This window comes from Penicillium waksmanii (assembly GCF_028829765.1).
Source record: "Penicillium waksmanii strain IBT 27052 chromosome Unknown utg000007l:1.0-4314555.0:1.0-4317578.0, whole genome shotgun sequence".
Lineage (NCBI taxonomy): Eukaryota > Fungi > Ascomycota > Eurotiomycetes > Eurotiales > Aspergillaceae > Penicillium > Penicillium waksmanii.
In genome coordinates this window covers 845984-866751 of record NW_026643253.1, presented here as the reverse complement: position 1 = coordinate 866751, position 20768 = coordinate 845984, and the positions used below count along the sequence as shown (strand labels likewise).

Sequence of the window (20768 nt, the reverse complement as noted above, 5' to 3'; positions counted from 1 at the left end):
AATTTTCCATGATTTAGCACTAAAATTGACAGTTTTGGAGCTCACAGAATTGGACCACAGCTGACGGAGTGATCGCGTCCTTAACGAAATGGCTCCGGTCAAAGCTCCTCTCGGCATCTGATGGCGCTTAGTTGCGGCAGGATTTTCTCATCGAGGAAACAATATGCCATAGTAATAAAGAGAGAGCATTACTTAGTGAAAGTAACAAAAATTAGCATGGCGAGTCAAAGACTTTCTAGAAGGAACGATTCATTTATAATCTACATGCTAAATTTCCGAATGTTGAATGTGAGCACTGGGAAATATGCCGGACACTCTTTCCACATGTGAGGTTAGCTACGCCATATCGACCGAAATCGCAAGACTGTCTTTAAAGCTGGGCTGGATTAGTTTACAAGTGGGCGTGGTATGCGCAGAAATGTGGCAATATTTCTGAATTGCGGGAAATGGCATCTCTCTATATAGAGCAGAGAATAAAGATACTAAGAGTGGACGATAGAAAAACAATCAGAAAATAGGCTTAGAAGCGGCCATTTTTTGAAGACCTCGTAACAGAGCACTGGTTAAATTTTTAGGAGAAAACGCCGAAAATTTAACGGATCTAAATAATATACCGAAACGTTGTACACATTAAATGTGGGGTAGCGGAACATTGGATAAAAATCATATGATTTACATTTATTCTAAATGTAAATAAAAAATAGTGTAGAAATAAGGCTATAATAATAGAAGTGCCGAGCAGTGATCAACTATTTCAAGTGCAATTATAATCATACGATATCTCCTTTTTTTCTTCGATTTTGTTACCAAAAGACAAGGGAAAAAAGCATAAACCTCGGAAGCTCTGAATGTCACCGCAAAATACTGGAATGGCTTCGATTATCTCATCATGATAAACAACCAATAGCCTTGGAACTTGAATTCAAAGGACTATAGCTTTCCCACTCCCGCGTTCGAAGGAACACTGCTCTGGGCCACACTATACGTATCCGCCGACGCAATATTCTTACCACTAAAGTTGACCAAGAAGCTCGTATCCGACTGACTGAAAGATCCTGAGCTTCCAAATCCATTAACCTGGCAAACGTGTCCCAAATAAGTCGAACAGACTTTATTCGTGGTGGCATCCGGCGAGGTGAACAGCTGTCCCTCGACAGTACCATCAACAATAGTGGCGATGTTTTGGAAGACATTACCCTCTGCGAGAACATAGCCGCCAGATCCAATCTCGAAGGCATGGCCTGTGGAGTCATACCAGTAATTGTTGACCTGGAACGGTGGTTAGCGTGTGATTTCAGTGAAGAGGTAGAAATGTGGAAAGGCTTACGGCATGAAGTAGGGTATTGCCCTGGACCTTGGGGCTGCGACCGCTGAAGTGATAGATATAGTTGCCCTTAAGGGTGATCAAATCGCTAGATCCAGCGAAGTAAATGCCCCAGTAAGCATAACTGTTGCAGGTGGCCGAGTAGCTTGTAACGCCGTTGAAGTAGTTGTTCGATATAGTTACGCGCTTCGATGCGTCGGTCCCCAGGACGAGGTGCTGACGGCCAATGCGTGCGGTCTGCAATAATTAGTATTAGCGGGTGTAAGATTAATTTTCGCGGGCGACTGACTGTAACATGATCAATCCAGACCATGTCAGCATTGTTGATGGTGAGTGCGTCACCTCCCCAAACATATTTCTCATTGATATCGGTAATAGCAATATTTCTGTCGGAGTGAAGTGTCGTTAGCAAATTTCCAAAAATATAGAATTACAGAGTGCACACCCACTGGATAATGATATTGCTTGCGCCGCTGACAATTCGCAGCCCCTTGCCCTTGATCACACCGCTAGAACCAGATCCAATCAAGGTCTTGTCCGAGTTCACTGTGATGCCAAGGACGCCGGCGTTATAACTGAAACCGTTAGTTTGTAAATAGGTCGGAACAGATATCCACATACTATGAGACGGAGACCTTGGCAGCACTGGCCTGATAGTTGTCACACCAACTGTTCTGGTTAATTGCCAACTGACACGACGAACCGGTTCCCCATGGCGCGCATCCAGTCGCTGTCGTTGTACCTTCGGTACTAGTGAAGTCGAATCTAGAAATCATAGGGTCAGTATTGCACAAGGCAAAGTTTCTAAACAACGTACGTTTTCGACAGCACGATCACACGAGCAGAGCTGTCTCCAAGATAAGATACAAGCTCGGCGGTGGTACTGGGATAAACGGGCGTTGCACTTCCACCACCGGTAACACCCTTTGCGAATCCTTCTGCAGCGCCGGAGACACCGACAGCACTAATGCTGCGTACATAACTTGCAAGAGCAAGAAATAGGATTTGGCACTTCATTTTTGCGGGTGTTGCTGCGCAAGTTCAATTCCCGGATCTGAGCAGAGTGCCAATCTGATTTTCTCTGCAAGACTGATGACCATCGCCGGCTCCTTTTATAGTTTCTTTTGTATTGATCGTGCCATGACACATAGTACGGAATAATTCGCCTCCGTGGAGGTAGCACCTGAAGCTAAGCCACTCAGCAAAGGAATCCTTGAGTAAAATCACTCTTCATAGGGATCTGGGCAATGAATCTGGGTACACTTTCCTTAATTGGTGGATTGGAGAAATGGTCTTCGAAGGTGACAATCTGCAGCCCCGCAAATGGCTGATCAGTGGTGAACAGGCTTGAACTTTAAACTCATTTAGCGTCTTATACTCTGCAGCTTGAGGGTAAAAAGGACGGATTAATTTATTGCAACTTCTTGGCAGGTATGGGGCAACAGATTGCACCAATGGAAGATTGTGGAACAAATTCGAAAGCTGGAAACTTTCTCTCACAGGGAATTTGGCGGTATGCAGCTCTTGGGCTGAAGAATAACTAAATACTAGTTGCCATGCATGGATCTATTGCAAAATAAATGCTTTATACTGTAGATCATACGAGGAAGATTCGGCGATTCACTATAGCCGGTCTTGCGCCACATTCTGCTAGCGTGGTGGCTTCTCTATTATCGTATGATTTTTATACAAGTTCTTGAATATATAAACTAAAACAAAGTTGACCAATATCAAATAGGATGGTATTCCATGTGGGGTGTTTGGCAAAAGACTCGGACATGAGCCGATCGTCAAACTTGGCGTGATAAGCCAAGCTTGATCTGAACAGTACTACGATTTTTTCCTTGCGAAACGCTTTAGCTTTTGCTCTTCAGCCTCAGAGGTGATCCACTCATCAAAAAATGATATTTTTCTGCTTTTGGTTCCTATTAAACCCTACTAAATGAAACCTCCGTTCAAAGCTCTATTCCTGAATCATAACAAACGGCAGAATATAATCCTTCTTTCCAAGCGGCACACCTTCCTTGCGCAAGATCCCATAAGCAGTAGTGACATGGAAGAAGATATTCGCTTGGAAAATACCAGCGTAAGCGACACCCGAAAAGGGCTGCAGATCGGGGCCGAGAGGGGCAGGCGTGACATCCTCGCAGTGCTCGACGATGTAATCCTTGTCGGTGGCGTCGAGAGCCTTGAGGGCCTCGTCAATGCGAGTGTGCATTTCTTCGTATGTGTATAGATAATCTTTGCTCGAGTCCTCGTTGGGGAACGGTGTGCTGTTCAATTTCGCCAGGACCATGAGTGTTTGTGTGGTCGAGGCGAATATTTGGTAGCTTAGAGATTTCATGTCGGCGTAGAGGCGGGCGGATGGGAGGTCTGAGGCATTAGGCTGTTCTTGGGCCTTGTGGAGGATGTCTGAGAGGGTGGTTAGGGATCGCTTTGTTTGGAGGACGAAGCCTTCGTAGATCGTGTAGACCATTGTTCCGGCTGGATTGGATTGGATTGGCTTCGAAGATGGATGGAGGTTCAGGTTGCTTTGTGTCTAGGGCGAGGAGGAAGAGTTTGCATGTTCGTGTCGAGGTGTGCCGATCAATTGATTTATAGGTCTAGTGTCGGGATTACTGCGGATTTGGCGATGGGGGGCCTTGATTGAGGGGTCATAAGCACTAGTGATCAGCACGTGAAAGACAGCAGGATAAGCGCAGGTACACGAACCATCTACGGCTAGAGTAGTCTGATCACAGAAATAGACCTTCCCACATTAAGATAGAGTTCTTGGACTGGATGAATCTGTTCGCATTAATGTGTGGGATTATCTATTCTCGCATCAAGACTTGACGGATTCCCGATTGTGTTGAACCACTCATCTAATTAGCTAGTGACAGGACCATTCCCTTCTTGATGTTTGCCATCATTTCCTTCGAGCAAGGGTCCTTGCGATCTGAACTGTTCTTCTTGCGCTTGGCCGATGTCCAGCTCGTCACATCATACTTGTCCCCGCCCATCTTCTTCCCCTCTCCCGCTGGGGTGTACTTCTTCAAAGTCTTCGTCCATTGCCAGGGATCGTTGTCGTTCGCATCATATTCAGGGAGATTGAATGCACGAGCCTTGTCCGAGAGTTTCTCGACGCTCTTCTCCGTACGAAGGAGCTCTGGCAGGACGATATCGTGCTTGAGAGCATAGGCTAAAACCTTGATGTCAAGGCCCTCGAATTCCAGGCCATAATTTGCCAGTTCGTATGCATTTCCAATAGCCAAGGACATGATAGCAGCCAGATTTTTCACCTCTGAGTCGGGTTTCAGGAGATCGAGGCTCTCGAGTTTGGCAAGCATCGTGAGGAAACCATTCTCCACAAGCGCCAGGAAATCAGCGGGTTCCTCCGACCTAGCATCAGCCTGGTTAATCAATGACCACAATTGAGAATCTGGGTGATCACATACCATCCCATGGAATTAATTTCTTCTGCCCCGAGGAACATGACAAGGGCTTCGCAGACTGCCCACTGTTCCCTCCAGTCGATCGCCTCATTGAAGTCCAATACCTGGTTTTCTATCACTTCGATCGTTCCCCAGGTATGAAAATCGCTGAACATCAGGATTCCAAATGTTTCCGGGTTTCGATATGGAAGTTGTTCGCGCATCATGTTGAATCGCCATACGCCAGCCCGGCTAAGAGAAAATTTGGCTTCTGGGTGTTCGGCGAGCGGTTTCATGCAGGAGCAGGTCCGGCCACCATCACAGGGCGGTTCCTGGTCTCCTTCCTATAGATCTCGTAAGCATTAGGAAGCAAATTTAGTAGGGGTCACTGGGCACACCTCGTCATCACTGGCCTCGCGTTGGCGATGGCGTAGAACTTCCTCCGGGATTTGCTCGAGCAGTTGTTTGCACACATTGAGGTATTCAAAGGGGTTCTGGTCGGGCTTTGTCATGGCCTCACGAAAGGCCGCGTCCGAGTTTCCAGAAGCAGAGACTTCTGACCAGCGTGGGTGTCGCCAGAGTGATGGCTCGTCGGGCTGGTCCCCGGTGGCATTGTTGGGCTTTTTGGCAGCGCTGCTTTCTGCGGCAGCATCCGATTTTCTTTTGGGTGCCATTTTATGGGTATCTTCACTCTTTGAGAGAATAAATAAATGCTAGTAGGGCTTAGAAGAGTGAGAGTTGAGGAAGGTAAAAACTTGCTTGAAAAATTGAACATCAAAAAAAAACCACAAGCAGAAAGGGAATGCCTAGGTCACGGTACAGGTTCCACCTAAGAAAACATCAGCTTCAAGCAAAGTTGATAGTCATCGACATGGCGGGGCAATATCTATAGGAACCGCCGATCGGAGGCCCTGGGGAACGAAGAGTCTACCAGCAGAGCGGATAGAATTTCAAGGCCTTACTAGCAGTAAAATAGTAGTGATTCGTCCATCTCGCAAGCTAGATTTGTGTGAAAAGTCTTTTTGGGAAATCAGAAGGTTCCGTCGGAGCGGCTGGCCCCAACATCATGTGAAATTATTCGATTTATGTGAATTGGCAAGAATTGTAGACTTCACGACGAGGTGAGATGTGATGTATAACATATGTTGCTTCTTCTCTTAATGGACCGAGCTCGTGTTCAAGTTGCTAGCCGATGGGAATAACTTCGTACATCGTCATCGAATATGTAGAATGCCAAGACCGGGACTTACATTGCTCAGCCATGCTGTGGCAGTGCAGCGCAGGGTTGGAGATTAGGCGACCCACCTAGAAATATGCGGCGAAACGCAATAAAGTAAAGTCATAGTTCCCATCACTCACTTACTATCTCGAACTTCCACTATTTTCTCACATTTACTACTTTGGTAGTTTCTCAACCAGCTTGCGCGGCTTTCCCTACCGAGCTGAGTTTCCAAGAGAAATTGAACATTCACATTATATTCAAGTTTCTTCCTACGTTCAAATATACTATTCAACCATGTCCGCTGATATCGGGTTCGCGAAGAGTGATCAATGGTCTTTGGCAAGTGATTCAACGAAAGTCAATAACACATTTGGAAGCGATGCATCAACCATCGTTCCCCAGTCCCGCAACTCAGGATCAAGATCAAGGTCGCAAACTTTGGTATTCTCTCGCTTGGCGCCGCTGAGAGTGAACATGCGAATATCTGCAAAGCACCACGAACAAGCGCCACTTTATTTCATACATGTCGGAGGAATGCTAGGTGACCATACCGATATAACCATGCACGAGGGCGTCGATAAAACTGGCCGGGTACTCGGAAGTTGTCGATTCAACAAATTTCGATCTTCAAAAATCCACTTCAAGTTGGGTAAAGGTGAAAATTCCACCCTCGATCTGGTCACTCAACATGGATACTACCAATGGTCGATGCCTCGAACTTTGGAAACGAGCGACCGCAAGGAAGATGTTGGGGAGAGATTCTTTCTTTGGAGAAGATCTGCCGATCTGGATCGGGACCCGAGAAATGCAGATGCTCTCAATTTGGACTTATGTAGTCCCGAACCTTATGAAGTACATGCTACATATGCGGGTGCATTACCGGGGAGGGGGAAAGGGGGTGTGCTTGAGTTCAAGGATGACTTGGGGGAGGACTTCAAGGTTATGGCCGTTCTGACTCTCTCTGTATTGGTGGAAAAGGCGAGACAGAAACGAGATCGGAGTGGGGATAATACTGCTCGAATGATGGCTTTTTGGTAGCGCTGATCGAACGCGGCGTCCTTCAATCTCCACTACGTTTCGTAGTCTAATCTAGGCCACTAATCGTCATTTGGTACTGGTATGGAAATCGCAATAAGTCTGTCATTTCTGAAATACTGGATGAAAACTATTTAACATGCAAATACAGCTTTGTAAGCTGTTTACCTAATAATGCCAAGCAATTGGACGTGTATCCGACTAGTAATGGTATACATGTCGCGACACTACGAATATTCATATACAAATACTCAAAGTATACCATCGTCAGTAATTATCAGCGTACACGCCGCCTACTCACTTGAGTGCAGTGATTGGCAGAAGAGCTGGCTTGAGTATCATAGATGGACCAAAGGGGATTAAAGTAGTCCAAGGTTGAGTAAACAGCAAGCACGTCGCAGGTGTCAGTTCTCTCTGAGAGCACCTTGAGGGTAGCGAAAATCCGGGTTCAAATCCCGGACATGGTCTATTTTCTCCATTTATTTTTCGTGGCACCAAGGCCTCAGGCATCTGGTTTGCCCTGCTCAGTTGCGACCTCTCCGACGCCTTTTAATGATAATTTCCAAGTTTAAGGTCCTGTCATCAAGTCACTAGCTTTGTATAACAAACATATTCCGCACATAACTAATATTTGTCCGAGATGTTCCCCACCCGCGCACAGTGATTGGCTGCCATAAAGAGGGGCTAGAATAAAAGTGGGGAATACTGCTATAGATATTCAGCCTAGGTGGTGCAATGGCAAGCACATCGCGTTGACACCTCTCTGCAAAATTGAGGGCCCTCTATTGAGGGCGGCGAAGATCTAGGTTCAAATCGTGGCCTTGGTCTCAGTTTTGTGATTCACTTTGATCTATGGGCCTTAGTCATCCATGTCCCTTCCCACATATCTGGTAGCATTCAGAGCTCTAGCTGTGCATCTTTCTAGCAATTCTTTTTCTTTCTTTTTTTTTCTGAAAGAGCTACTATTGGATATCTTATTCCATTATTTTTATTTCATGGTTCCGTATACCCTAGAAGTAAATTATTGGTGCAGTAAGAGTTGCCTTTCAAGCTCTTCCCAGTCAAGCTCAAGAGACCCTGAAAGCATTAGATCATCGGTATTGTAGACCGTACACAAGTCGTAAGGCAAAGATACAGAGGAAGGATCGGTAATTTTGCCTTCACTATTCCATAACGAAGATAAGTCCGTAGGATGGAGCGAATGAAGATAACTTGGCAGGTTGGCTGACTGGTTGACGTTCTCCGGCTGTGTAGAGGTCGCGGCTTGAATTATCTCAGCCACTGGGTCACACCGCAACGGGAATGTAAAATATGGAGTCACAGCAGTAAAATCCTCTGGGGATGCGCCAAGATCGTTGCACATCTGCTCAACGTCAGCCTTCCGAAACAAGAAAGCTTTGTTCCCGCTCACCAAGGTAGTCCAACAACTTCATGGCAATTTTCGACCCATGACATATTTTCTGCAGGCCAAGGAGGCTAATTTTCCAAACAGAGGGTTTTATAAGTTGCACCCGTACGCCCTCGAAATAATTATCCTGATCAGGGTTTTCCTATCAAGAGCGATAACGGTGACATAAGATATCAAACAATGGCTCAAACGATAGATACACGACACTTAAATCATTAGTGGGTAGCATTTGGAATTATCATAAAAGGAGAATGAATCTCCCGTTTGGCCGAGAAGAATCTCCTTGTTGTTCAAACTACCTTTTCTAGTAATACATGTCATCCCATGTACAACCCATAACACGGCAAGCTGGACCCCTCAATTGAAAACTACGTTGATCTGGATCCACTCCATGTGCATACATTTTCCGTGGACTTGCAGACAATATCCGGGTACTTTTTCCAGGAGTGACACTAAGATATAAATTAGCAAAGATCCTGTGAGGAAATGCTCTTATAAATACCACGATGCTGACATATTAGAAACAAACCGCGGCGGCAACAAAGCTTATAATCCAATTGTTTGATTAAATTCGATAAAGACAAGATGCACCTCGGTCATATCATATTTGGTCTTCTTTTTGCTCTCGCTCATTTCTCTAGTGGTGACACTCTACTCGATCCACCTGAGGACCCCTCCGGTTTCATAATATCGTTCGTTGCCTCAGACTATTTCCCCAAATCTAAAGGCAATCTAAGCCTCTATGATGTAGATGCCTACTATAGCAACTACGATGCCAATACAACTTCATGGCTCAAAGCACTAGATCCCAACACTGGTGCCACAGATGAAGACAAAGCTAAACTGCTCACTGAGGCGGCATACGCCAAAAAGTTCGATGAGCAGGATTCCGACATGGTAGAGGATGCCCAGTCTTTGCTAGCCGCTGTTTTTGGAAATATAAGTGCTTCCGTGGACGTACCTGCCTTTCAGTTGAGTTCACGGCATGCTGTGATTTGGGAAGATTGTATTTCGTTCTTCGCCTGCAAGAGCGGAAAGAGGTGTGCGTTTCGTCTCAAAACAAATCGTCGTCCACGCAATGTTTGTGAGCAGCGAGGTGGTTCCCACTGTTGCATCAGCTGGTCTACATATACAATCAGCAGGTGGCTCTTCGCATCTACTTGGACATATTGCGATGGTCTGGTCCGTGAACAAGGGAAAACGAGCGCTTCCTGTAAGGGCTTTGGGAGCAGGAATGAAAGAGGTAATATATGCCTCAGCAACCGTGCTGGTTCCTGTACTTAGTGATGTCGTCTGGTTTACAGCATCTTGTAGGTGAATTTGAAGTAAATTGAATATATTAAATTTTAAATCACGTGAGTCTTTTTACTCCTCTAGTTACTTCCATCATCGTCATTTTCCTCACTGTCCTCCTCGATAGTCTCTGCTTTTTTGCTGGATAAAGTCAGATTATCCCATTCCTCAAGAAGCCGATCTAGTTCAGCCTTATCAGCGGCTGCGCCAATTCCTTCCTTGAATTCCGTAGAGACAGCGAAATTCGGATACAGGCTGCTAAACCTCTGACGATCGCTCGCAGTCCATAGCTCTTCTTCAAAATCACGGAGAAGAACCACTGCCTCGGCAGGGAGATTAGACTCTTGCTTCACAGCTGTCAACTGTATAAGGCGAAGCATCCCCTTGGCCAATTGCCAGCGACGTGCAAGGGCGCGAAGGCTGGTCAGAACGTCTGTAAATGATTTCTTTTCTTCCTCGTGCTTGAGACCACCGAGTAGTGCGAACAGGGCCATGGTGGCATATTGCATTGAATTCATGGGCATGTATTCCACTGGCCAAAGTGAGCGGAACTGGTTGAGCACAACGCCAATTTCGCGGGCTGATGTTGTGCGGATCCCTTCGATTCTCTCCCTTTCAGCTGATTGACTCTCATCAAGGCCTGGAAGAATAAAACCGAACATGATCAAGACTGCGTTATGGTATCTCATGCTATCACGGTCAAATTAGTATTGATTGTTCGAAAAAGGGGATACTACTTACTGGAGATCCATAACACCAGGTGTTGCGTTGCTTTTCTGGTCAATGCATTTAGGGAGACCTTCAGCCCAATTTTGTAAACGATCGTAAAACCCTTCAATCTTTGTGGCGTCGAGACTAGCGGGCTTCTCATCCCCAAAGAGATAATCAGACACCTCCCACATAATGATGCCGAGATCAAATGTTCCGTTCTTCACACAGTTGGTGTGGGCCAACAGCGCGTCGGCTTGTCTGGGGTATGGAGTCCATTTGTCAGCTGGGTGATGATCCTGTGGGAAATATTCGAGCTGCGGCCGTTTTATGATTGACGGTTTTTGTAAACTTAGTGTCGCCACCCTTCAAAGATCCATTAGTTGCAGCAGTAGATATCTGGCAGTGGTTTTGCTCACGGATTCAGGCTGAACAGGCCATGAAGTGCGGTATTAATGCTTCTCGACACTTCTTGGACGTCGCCCTTTGTTTCCCTGATGAAGAATTCTCGTCTATTCATAAATTGGCGAGCGCAGTCTGCTATCTCCACCAAATACTGCCAACCAAGTCTATCTTTGCCCATAACACATGCACTGATTCTTTCTGTTAGTTCCCACTGGGTGCATAAGACACTGCAGAGAATATATACCTAGTATAGATGTCTCCTCTTGCTTGAAGGTTCGTGAGTGTCAACTTTCCTTCTTCTTCCCCTAGAAGACGAACTGCCTCTCTTAAAAAGTGCTCGCCCCGAGAGCTTGGATCATCTGGATTGGCAAATCCTTCAGGATACCAGGTATAGAACTAATTCGAAATTAATAAGTCTTGCCATCTTAATTGGGGAGTAATTTCAACGAGGAAAAACTGAAACTCACACATCCGACAGCCAATATGCTGTTGACCAAAAGCGGAGAGCAAAATTTCGAGTTCAAGTCTTTCGAGCGCATATCCCTTAGAAAAAGGTCACGATCCATCCAATTCAAAACAGGATGTTGCCACGTGAAGTAAAGCGAAATAAGGTGAGACACAAAGCTGCTGTCCTCTGTCACCGAGGTCCAAGGTTGTGCTGGGACCTCGTAGAGAGGTATATCAGATAAACTCTTGATATCCATGTATCTCGTCGATGTCTTTCTCCGAACTTTGGTCGGCATTTCGTCGGCAGTGCTAGAACTAGGCTCTGTATCGAAGAATTGTCGAATCTCACGCACAGATGCATTGCTCCGGATCAGATTCAGGACTCCAGGAGCCGTTCGGGTGTTATCACTGCGAATAGTTTCCATCAATTGTAGAAGCAAGTTCCGGTCCTGCTCCAGAGACTGGATCTTTCGTTTGAAGGCGACGCGTCGTCGGCCATCAGTGTCAAAATCTAGTTCGCACTTTGTATCTGCTTTACGACATGGCTCGCATGGTACGCCCCCGACACACTTCAATTCGTGTCAGGATATTCGTTATATTGCCAAGTGGGACGGACACGAGAAACGTACTCTTGACTTGCGCCTCCGGCATGCTGAACAGGCGCTGCTGGCATTTTTCACGAGTTTCGGGTTATTGGCTTCCGGCCTTTCGGGTGCTCGAGGCTCATCGGCTGGTTGGGGGCGGATAGCTCTATTTGAGTCCCGTGCTGTCATCTTGCGTTGGCAGAAAGAGAACGCTCAGGGTGAGTTGGACAAGTGGTCGTAGGTCACCGGAGAACTTCTCCTGCCTTCCGAGTAGTTAAAGTGGGGGGGAGAGTGTACGCCTTGATTTGCTAGGATTCTTTTGGATAATCATTATCTAGCTTGTGAGTTTAAGCCTCAGTATTTCTGTATGAGTATGGTAAAGTACTTTTGCACTGTTGCTAGGAAACAAAACTTGTTGCTCTTGTCGTATCAAGGGATGAGAGGCTCATGGCGGTATCTGAAATGCCGAACGGCTGGAGATGAACCAAAAAGACCCGGACGGCCAAAAACTTGGAAATTTGTATTTTTTTGCTTAACCCCGCCATCCGGGCAAAATAGCAGCCAATAAGATACTTCGCAATTTTTTTCCTGGCCATAAGCCCACGTTACATGTCGCGTTCTTCTTCGGTGCTCCGTACTCTACCTATGAATATTGCTGAGATAACAAATTTTGGAAGACAATCGTTAGTGTCAACATAGAATTTCATCGAAGAGAAACATCCGCCCCTCAGTATTCAATGAAGTGCTGCGTGGTGCGAAGGAAAATAAATGTGCAGCCACACCAAAAAGCATCTGAAGGTTCCTAAAGGGTCCTCCACGGCAAATCCCAGTCGTAGCTCCGCGGTCTGGAAGTTCCAAACCCACTGGGAAAATGTCACCGTGGTCAAGTAAAAAAGACGAGATGGTAGGTAACTGGACACAATGGCCGGGTTGATTGTATTTTATTATACTAGTGGTTGTGTGTCAAAAATCTTTCTTTGCTTAACAGTATATCGTTGTATAAATGACGTACTGAAAGCAATCGCGAAGCAAGGGCTATATTGTTGGTGCTTGTGTATATGAGAATTCTGTCCGTAGTAAGACCTCGGGAATAGTGAAACAGTAAAGGCTATAGATATGTACTTACTGACGGGAGCGAAAACGAAATGAGATGAATGACGGATGATGGAGGGAAAAGCGCTCAGAACGAAAAGTAACACTGTATACAAACACTAGTTAATATCAAAAGACAAACGTGTAAGAAAGACCCTGAACCTGAAGCAGTGCGGCTGACTTAGTCGCAGGCCTGAGGCGTGAGAGGCCGCAGTAGTAGGATAGCATCCTCGGGATCACTGTGGAAAGAGGCGCGTAGTGCCCGGGGGTGAAATCGCTCCCGGCCGAAACAGACCTCAAGAATAGCTAAACCATCGTTATACTTCATCGAGCACCATTCCATTCGGGGACCTCGGGCAATGGGCTGAGTTTTGATGTTTCCCGTTAATTGGGCTAAAATATCCAAGTGGAACTCTCACTATGTCCGGTCGGAACCAGTCCAAGCGCTGTCAAAAGTACCCGCGGGCCTGGTTCATGCAATTATAAATGGGAAAAAGGGTAAAGTCAAAAGACTAGCCTCATCACAACGCCACTAGGCTGTTCCGGAATGGTCTGGTCCCTACGGAATACAAGGATTGAGCCCCGTGGACTTAAAACTCCTCACTAACCTGAGCAGTAATTAAACATTAAGGGAACCAAATTATATAGTATAGGAAGGACGTGTATCCTATATCTAGGTACATATACAACGTGAACAGATGTCCGTCCTTCCATGGTTCCTGGGTTCTCTCCTTGACTCTATCAGCCACATTGGCTATGCGATATGCACACTTGGATGAGCACTTACGAATTCCACACTAGAGAAAGAGTGAGAAAGACTTCCACTGTTAATTTTGACTACTGGTTGTCCTCCAGGTAATGATCTATAGTGTGGGGTGCGAACGTCAAGACGTCCGTGGTAAGGTTTGTGGTAAAAGCAGAGTGGCTCTACTAGCGCATTAAAGCTTTCTCCAATTTTGTTTTCATGTGAATCTTGTCTGTACTAGTATGTTTACTGGCAGAACAGTGCGAGACATGCTGACATTAGTCACCTCCCTGTGTATGCGTAGCGCAAGGCTTCTACTTGATGGATATGGCTCGCTAAATACCCTTGGAACTTGATTCGAAGGGTTTCATCAACCAACATACCCACTCAATTTACCAAAGTGAGCCAGAGTATTAAATGTTGGACTGTCAAATGCGAACTATGCTTCCCACTGAAAGTACTTCAAGTATTTTTGCGCACCTGAGAAATCATGCAATCTACATTCGCCTTGTAAATACAATCGCTGGGGAGGGGTCGGGGCGCTACCTCTTATTAGCTAGTGGCATGAGTGGCATAGCTGATGCTCCTGATAACCGGGATTTGCTAACGCCTTGTGGCGTCGGTTTTATCCCGCCGACGTGTCATATTGTATTGCATGAACCAGATTGTTAGCTAGGACGGAGGAGTTCGTGGTCGGCCCGGCGCACAGGCCGTGAATCCGTGCGCTGCAAATCCTCGTATTCTACCCCGTCAAATACTCTATAGCTGATTCGCTCTCCTTCTCAGAGACTGACTCTTCCATTATTCCTACGCAAAGGGAACTGCATACTAAGAAACTATTTTACGAAATAGGCGTAGAGTGGAGGAAGATCTAACTGCGCCGGCGATTCTTGGGGCATTAAGCCGAATTGTTTAGGCGAACTGAACAGAAACATGGGTTTTGTTGATTTCCATTATTCAGACAATATGCACACACACCAAAGGAGTACTCGTTGTTTTCAGATACAAGGTAACCCATCAACATTATGATCAAACCTAATTATCTACATACACCTACGAATAGTCTGATCTCACTGGTATTTTAGCCCGTTTGACGTTAAAGTCAACGATAACAACGCCAGGCACTACATAGGAGCCTCGCGCTAAGACGCAAGGATCGCCATTGGAGGCTTGAGCTAGTTCTCCGCGCGTTACCGATTCGTCTTGATACATGCATAGTTTGCGCCCATCAGGAAGGATCGACGCCCGGGAAGATGTTCCGGCCATTAGAAAACGGCCCTCGGCAAAAGCCACACGTTTAACATAAAAATGCATGGCAGAATCACAGGGACCTGGGATGCCCCGGAGGAAGACTCTTGCCTTTTCGCGGGCCTGTCATTCATTTCCGTTTTCTTATCTTCGATATACTCTCAATCTCCAAAGCCTGTCTCATGCATTATCCAACGCAAGGAGATTATATAACGGCGCAGAAAAAGAAATAAAGAAATTTTCGACTACTTTGACAAGGTACTTGGTGGCATTTGTACGCGACCAACAGGTGATCCACATTCCAGCCCTGTTACATTCGGCCGAACATGAAGGCAGCCTTTGACATGCCAAATTCCATGAAATTTTGGTGCAGCGGGAAATATCCTCTTTTAGCTCTAAGTTTTTTTCTTTTGAAAAGTCTGGTTTCTGGTTGGCCAAGTCACAGAAACTCCTTTCAAAGTTGCTTCATAGACCGAATAGCTGGGATTAGCTATAACTTAGAGCTTGTACTTTTGCTATTGGCTCGTAGATGTATCATTTCCTCTCATGCAGTTGTCCTCATGATACGGCTGACGGAATGAACCGTGCTAATGAGCATGTCAGACACAGCAGAGACAGCCGGCCCTTCCAGCCAGGGTATATATGTCTGGGGTAGATTCCACACCCCAGATTTTGTCAGATCTAGCCGTCGACACAGCTTTTCCTTTTTTTCTCCTCACTGACAGCGTCTTTGCGATTCTTCTACGGCGGCATTTTTAGCCTCAGAGCTCTCCCATTTTCGAATTCCAGTTTGGCATTTCGCCAGGCTAAGGCTCAACTAAGACAGCTTTGGGCAAAATTTTGGTTATAAAGAGAAGTGAATAGGTCTTTATCTCATGGCATGGTAGCCACTTGTGCTGAATTCTAGATTCAAATATGCTGACTGCCTGTCAGGAGAAAGCGAATGTACCCACGGCAGCAAAATCAAACAAAATGCCATCCACACAATTCTTACTCGTATATCTCGACGCGAATGGACAAATTCGACTAGAATCATCTGGGCCAATTGCGGATAGTTGCCACACGGTACTATCCATGAAGGTGATTGATGCATTTCTGGCAGCAGTTCAAATGTCTAGAGAAGTCTGCGTCCCCAACCACCAAGGTAGTTATCACTATCATCCTAGCAATGATCTCAATTGATGATAATCAACAGTTGAGCCCAACGTAACACTTTCCCCTCGTCAAAAAGAGCCGGATATAGAGAAAGGTTTTTCTCATTCATTGATGTCCATCCAGAGGCATTCTGGAGGTGCCAAGCTTGCGAATAATCGGCCCATGAGACAGCCTATCACCGAGGCTGCTAACCTTCAGCCTGTTTACAATCAGCCGTCGCCCTTTTCCCCCAGCAAATCTTCCGAATATAAATGGCAGGGCTTTTCAAAAGAAACAGACAAATCTGTGGGCGACAAAAAAGCCGCGATATCAGTCAAGAACCATGAGCTCTTGACCCTTTATTATGAAAAGGCCTTCGAGAATATCCAGCAGACCAATTGCCGGACTCTAGCTAAAGCCTATGTCAAGCTCGTAGAGCCTCAGAAACAAGTGAACTACCCATACAATGGACGAAAGGTCATCGCAGGCACTAAAAGCCAACTTGATCCTAATGAGACTAAGCCACCGTGGTGGCCCTCGAGAGTCACCCACCGGGAGCCAGATCACCTTCCTAAATTTGGTAAGCGAATTATCATAATGTAGATGCTAAGGTAGCTAACCTGATAAAGAACGCATCCAGCTTCTAGTTCATATTCTTTGCGAGCTGCGCACCAGCCATGGGATTTCGGTTGCAAAACTTAGAGAAGCCGACCAGCAAGTTCGCCATCAGATTAATCCATCTGAACGATTGCATATCTTGGACGAGTTATATCGAGTCAGGCAACAAGAGGAGGAGTTCTTAGACGGACACAATGGTTGGCTTTATGACATATTCTTCAATAATGAGTTGTTTTAACATTTAATTTCCTCTGCAGGCGAGCGAACGATGGCTTGGATCTCCTACGCAAATTTTCCCGGGTCTTTAGAGGCTTCTGGCCAGACAAGCGATACTATCAACAGCGGCTCTATCCACACTATTTTCACTCGAGATATAAAGACTTCGGACCACTCAGCATCACCTTGGAACAATCACACCCTCGGAAACAAGATTGACACGGATGATAAGAAAGATATGATCTCGTTAAAAGCCTGTTCTGAATATGGCTCTTCGGTTGCCGCTCGACCTTTGAAGAGGAAAAAGGTTGCAGAGGTCCACTCAGCAGCTCGACCAAAGAGCTCTCTTCTTCCTACGCCCTATCCATTTCCTCCTACTATTTCCGATCAACTGTCTCTGGTCGACTACTATGACCCGGCCTTTCTGATCCAACCCCTCAAACTTCCAGAACCCAGCCACTCGATAATCAACATACCAAATCAACCATTGCAGCATCAGGAAGCGTGCGACAGTTGTCTCCAGAACCCCATCTTCGACACCTCGGCCCAATACTGGCCAATGCTCGATCCAATCTGCCATCTCACCCCCAACATTGGTGTACCACAATCCCAACCACTTGCCCCAGATTCACGATTTAATATGCACTTTCCCTTGATGCCGCTTGATAGCATGGCTGCTCCCAGAACACCAGTCTGTTCACTCCCAAATCCAATAACACCGAAGGCGGAAGCGGCTCATAACCCGACTCGGAGTTTTAGGTTGGCCTGATGCAGAAGCTTCGAGTGGTTCGTGGTGCTCGGTATAATATACGGACCGAGGTTTTGACGAAGGTTGGATCCGTATAAGATCAAAAACTTGAACAGTATCTTCTTTTTTTAGCGCTCTTCTGCCTTCAAGCTCCCTTTCCTGTCTCCTTGGCCTCTTTTCATATTTGGTACTTTGTCTTCAATCATATTTATTCCCAATACATATCGGGCATGAGCAACCATTCAAGATTTTCAGAATCTATCATAGTCCCTCTGATCCATTACCCCCAAACACTACCGTTGAAATCTTCGTGTGAGATAACACGGTACGCGCCGCACTCAAAAGTACTTATCAATCAATCCTTACTGCTGGGGATGACCACAAATGCATGCTGATCAGCCAGCCATCTCTCAAACCTTGCATGAGCCTAGCCTGACCCTGAGCTTAGGCCCTGGCCCTGAACCGATAAAAATCCCAATCCCTAACCAAACACGAACAAAAAAGTCAAAATCAAATTTAAAACTAAACTCCAGGCAACCCAAAAAACTAACTTGAACCCTTGATTCGAACCAAAATCGACATCGACAGTATACCATCCTCGGGTGTGAAAACGAAAGGGAGCATAAAACTCCGTCTGCATATTCAGCGCGAAACAAGCAGTTCACGCTTAACTGTTTCGGGCACTGGCTACGAAGTATGTGAAAGGATTCTCTACTCTTGAGTGGGATATAGGTAGAACTATCCTACTACTATTGTCCCCGGCTATAGCATACCCGAGTAGGTCGGATTTACCTGATATACTCGACCGACCACGTATGAAAAATTAGAATTGCCATATATAGTGTAAGAAATAGGAATAGATGGCGCCACAGATACTACATACATTAATATCCTGTTGCTTTCCAAGGTTGAAAATAAATCAGAAATGAAATAGAGATAGAGCTTAAACGCCTTCGATTTCCAAGTTCTCAACATGCCCTCTACGATACTCTAGATCTCAAAATGATAATTGTGGGGATGGTCATATTGACAACTCGGCCAGGAGGAATATATGTGTCTACAAGCAGACCGCACAAATATTACGCCCCGGCCCATTCTGTGCCGCATTTTCCATCCTCTCAGGTGCCTCTCATCGAGTTATCCAAGAAAGCCAAATCCAGATCCTGAAATTCATTGTCCTCAATTCTAGCCCCTGTCCCACGGTATTCAATCTGCTGCATGGGATCCTCTGAGAGAACTTCTGAGAGTACTGGCGCAAAGATAGCAGTTGCTTCATTGTTCGTTCTGTTGCTATTGATTTCATTGCGGTAATAATTATTATAGGAATCTTGAGGCAGTGGCGTTGCAAGAGACGTTGGCTGTGTGTGCGTCGCTGGTCTCTGCTCTCCTTGTATGCTGACTGGGGTTTGGCTCTGTCGGTAGTATTCCGGTGGCTTATATGGTGCTTGGAAACTCATCTCGTCAGTGTGACTCTCGCCCGCAGCTTTATTGACCCCAAAATACGGCGGTGGGCGGCACAGCTCTCGTACTACAATTTCTCTCCTTGCGCATGCCAAAACATATAAAACCCACCCCTGCAACGTGGAAGGAGATTCTACTGCATCTCGATCTCCCCGGTTGGACTTGGCTGTTCACCTCGGTCATCTGCTTCACCTTGGCTCTGGAATGGGGTGGCCTAGAGAAACCATGGAGTGACGGCTCTGTCATCGCCACTTTGACTCTTTGGGTTGCCTTGACTATCGCATTCGTGACCGTCGAGTGGTTCCAGGGCGAGTACGCCATCATGTCCCTGAAAATGTTAGCGGACCGTAATATGTAGTCGATTCTCTTATACGCGTTCATGTGAGTATATTTCACAACTACTTAGCTTTGGCCAAAAGACCCCGGAACTTGCCTGCTTTGAAGTCAACGGAGCTAACTTGCGATTATGTTCTTCAGTGCCAACCTAGCCAACTTTCAGATACTATTTTATCTCCCCATATATTTCCAAGCCGTTCATGGCATGTCCGCTATCGATAGTGGCGTCAACTGCCTTCCGTTTATGGCCTTCTACACCTGCGGGGCTATAGTCAGTGGTGTACTCGTTGGGAAGACACGCTTTCTACAGCCCATCGAGTTCGGTAGTGGGCTGATAGCAGTTCTTGGCGCCGCCATGATCTACTGCATCGACGTCAAAACCTCGAAGGCTTGGTATGTTGGCGCTCAGATCCCTTTCGGGCTTGGAATCGGTCTAGGAAACCAGGTTCCGGTGACAGCGCTACAGGGTTTTGCGACGCCGGAAACAGCGGCAGCGACAATGGGGGTAGCTTTCAGAGAGTACTAACAAATCCTATTGACTTTGACGTTGATGATCTCCATTAATCTTTCCCCAAGTGGCCCAATCTATCAGTGGGGCCTACTTTGTTTCGGCCGCTAATTCTATCTTCGACAACTACCTACTGCAGACCTTGGCACGTACTGCTCCTCAAATTGATTCATCAGATATCTTGTACATTGGAGTGTCGGAACTTACAAAGCAATACGAAGGGGAGCAGCTGGCTTTGATTCGAGACGCATATATTGTTGGGATCAAGGATGTCTTTGCCTTCGCCTTGGCCGGTACCGCCCTAACCGTATTCCTGGCCCTTGTGATCGCGTCCAAGAGGCTTCCTTCCCATGAGACGAAGGAGGTTGAGGATAATGAGGCAGCGGCCAAACAGCGTACCAGAAGGGTTTAGGAAACACTAGAGTCGATTAGACGTCATTTCATTTAAATAGCAAATGATGCATAACCAGTAACTTACTGTGTCGGCATGTACTTTTTAGGTGCGTTGAGCTACTGTTGAACGACGAAATTCCCCGAGCCCCGATCTCCCTGCAGTGGGCCTTTGGACGCCAGAAAATTACATTCAGCCCCGTTCAAGTTTCCATTCCACACTTGTTATGTGCTGAGAAGATGAGGTATTTGAGTAGGTATCGCGTCATTCGCGTATGTATCATCGAAGCCAGGTTGAGGAATGTCGTCACTAACAAAAGTCAGATGTGGCCCATGTATATCAACTTGAATTCATGGTCGTATCTACCTCCCCCTATACCTGCATCTTTATCTGCTAACAATTTCCTAGCCTGACTTAGGTAGTGCGAAAAAG

General features: G+C 46.1%; 10 protein-coding genes across 10 annotated transcripts; 5 read left to right on the top strand and 5 right to left on the bottom strand.

Annotated features, from left to right (window-relative positions):
* Positions 1–930: 930 nt before the first annotated feature.
* On the bottom strand, positions 931–2341 carry N7481_007181 (polysaccharide lyase family 1 protein; the record flags this gene model as incomplete). The annotated part of the gene is made up of 6 exons (XM_057266400.1): positions 931–1269; positions 1328–1561; positions 1614–1710; positions 1774–1899; positions 1946–2089; positions 2142–2341. The coding sequence occupies 6 exons, from the start codon at positions 2339–2341 to the stop codon at positions 931–933; spliced, it is 1140 nt and encodes a 379-aa protein (XP_057120601.1).
* A 946-nt stretch (positions 2342–3287) lies between these two features.
* Positions 3288–3800, bottom strand: N7481_007180 (DUF1993 domain-containing protein; the record flags this gene model as incomplete). Its single annotated transcript, XM_057266399.1, has 1 exon — positions 3288–3800. One exon carries the CDS (start codon positions 3798–3800, stop codon positions 3288–3290), a length of 513 nt encoding a protein of 170 aa, XP_057120600.1.
* A 388-nt stretch (positions 3801–4188) lies between these two features.
* On the bottom strand, positions 4189–5411 carry N7481_007179 (uncharacterized protein; the record flags this gene model as incomplete). Its single annotated transcript, XM_057266398.1, has 3 exons — positions 4189–4705; positions 4762–5081; positions 5136–5411. The coding sequence occupies 3 exons, from the start codon at positions 5409–5411 to the stop codon at positions 4189–4191; spliced, it is 1113 nt and encodes a 370-aa protein (XP_057120599.1).
* An 842-nt stretch (positions 5412–6253) lies between these two features.
* On the top strand, positions 6254–6997 carry N7481_007178 (uncharacterized protein; the record flags this gene model as incomplete). Its single annotated transcript, XM_057266397.1, has 1 exon — positions 6254–6997. The coding sequence occupies one exon, from the start codon at positions 6254–6256 to the stop codon at positions 6995–6997; it is 744 nt and encodes a 247-aa protein (XP_057120598.1).
* Positions 6998–8987: 1990 nt separating this feature from the next.
* N7481_007177 (uncharacterized protein) lies at positions 8988–9686 on the top strand (the record flags this gene model as incomplete). Its single annotated transcript, XM_057266396.1, has 1 exon — positions 8988–9686. One exon carries the CDS (start codon positions 8988–8990, stop codon positions 9684–9686), a length of 699 nt encoding a protein of 232 aa, XP_057120597.1.
* Positions 9687–9775: 89 nt separating this feature from the next.
* Positions 9776–12028, bottom strand: N7481_007176 (Zn(II)2Cys6 transcription factor; the record flags this gene model as incomplete). Its single annotated transcript, XM_057266395.1, has 5 exons — positions 9776–10385; positions 10437–10769; positions 11053–11204; positions 11276–11824; positions 11885–12028. 5 exons carry the CDS (start codon positions 12026–12028, stop codon positions 9776–9778), a joined length of 1788 nt encoding a protein of 595 aa, XP_057120596.1.
* Positions 12029–16190: 4162 nt separating this feature from the next.
* N7481_007175 (DUF2841 domain-containing protein) lies at positions 16191–16914 on the top strand (the record flags this gene model as incomplete). Its single annotated transcript, XM_057266394.1, has 2 exons — positions 16191–16638; positions 16706–16914. The coding sequence occupies 2 exons, from the start codon at positions 16191–16193 to the stop codon at positions 16912–16914; spliced, it is 657 nt and encodes a 218-aa protein (XP_057120595.1).
* A 30-nt stretch (positions 16915–16944) lies between these two features.
* Positions 16945–17661, top strand: N7481_007174 (uncharacterized protein; the record flags this gene model as incomplete). The annotated part of the gene is made up of 1 exon (XM_057266393.1): positions 16945–17661. The coding sequence occupies one exon, from the start codon at positions 16945–16947 to the stop codon at positions 17659–17661; it is 717 nt and encodes a 238-aa protein (XP_057120594.1).
* Positions 17662–18758: 1097 nt separating this feature from the next.
* On the bottom strand, positions 18759–19097 carry N7481_007173 (uncharacterized protein; the record flags this gene model as incomplete). The annotated part of the gene is made up of 1 exon (XM_057266392.1): positions 18759–19097. The coding sequence occupies one exon, from the start codon at positions 19095–19097 to the stop codon at positions 18759–18761; it is 339 nt and encodes a 112-aa protein (XP_057120593.1).
* A 92-nt stretch (positions 19098–19189) lies between these two features.
* On the top strand, positions 19190–20357 carry N7481_007172 (uncharacterized protein; the record flags this gene model as incomplete). The annotated part of the gene is made up of 3 exons (XM_057266391.1): positions 19190–19437; positions 19579–19956; positions 20030–20357. The coding sequence occupies 3 exons, from the start codon at positions 19190–19192 to the stop codon at positions 20355–20357; spliced, it is 954 nt and encodes a 317-aa protein (XP_057120592.1).
* Positions 20358–20768: the final 411 nt, after the last annotated feature.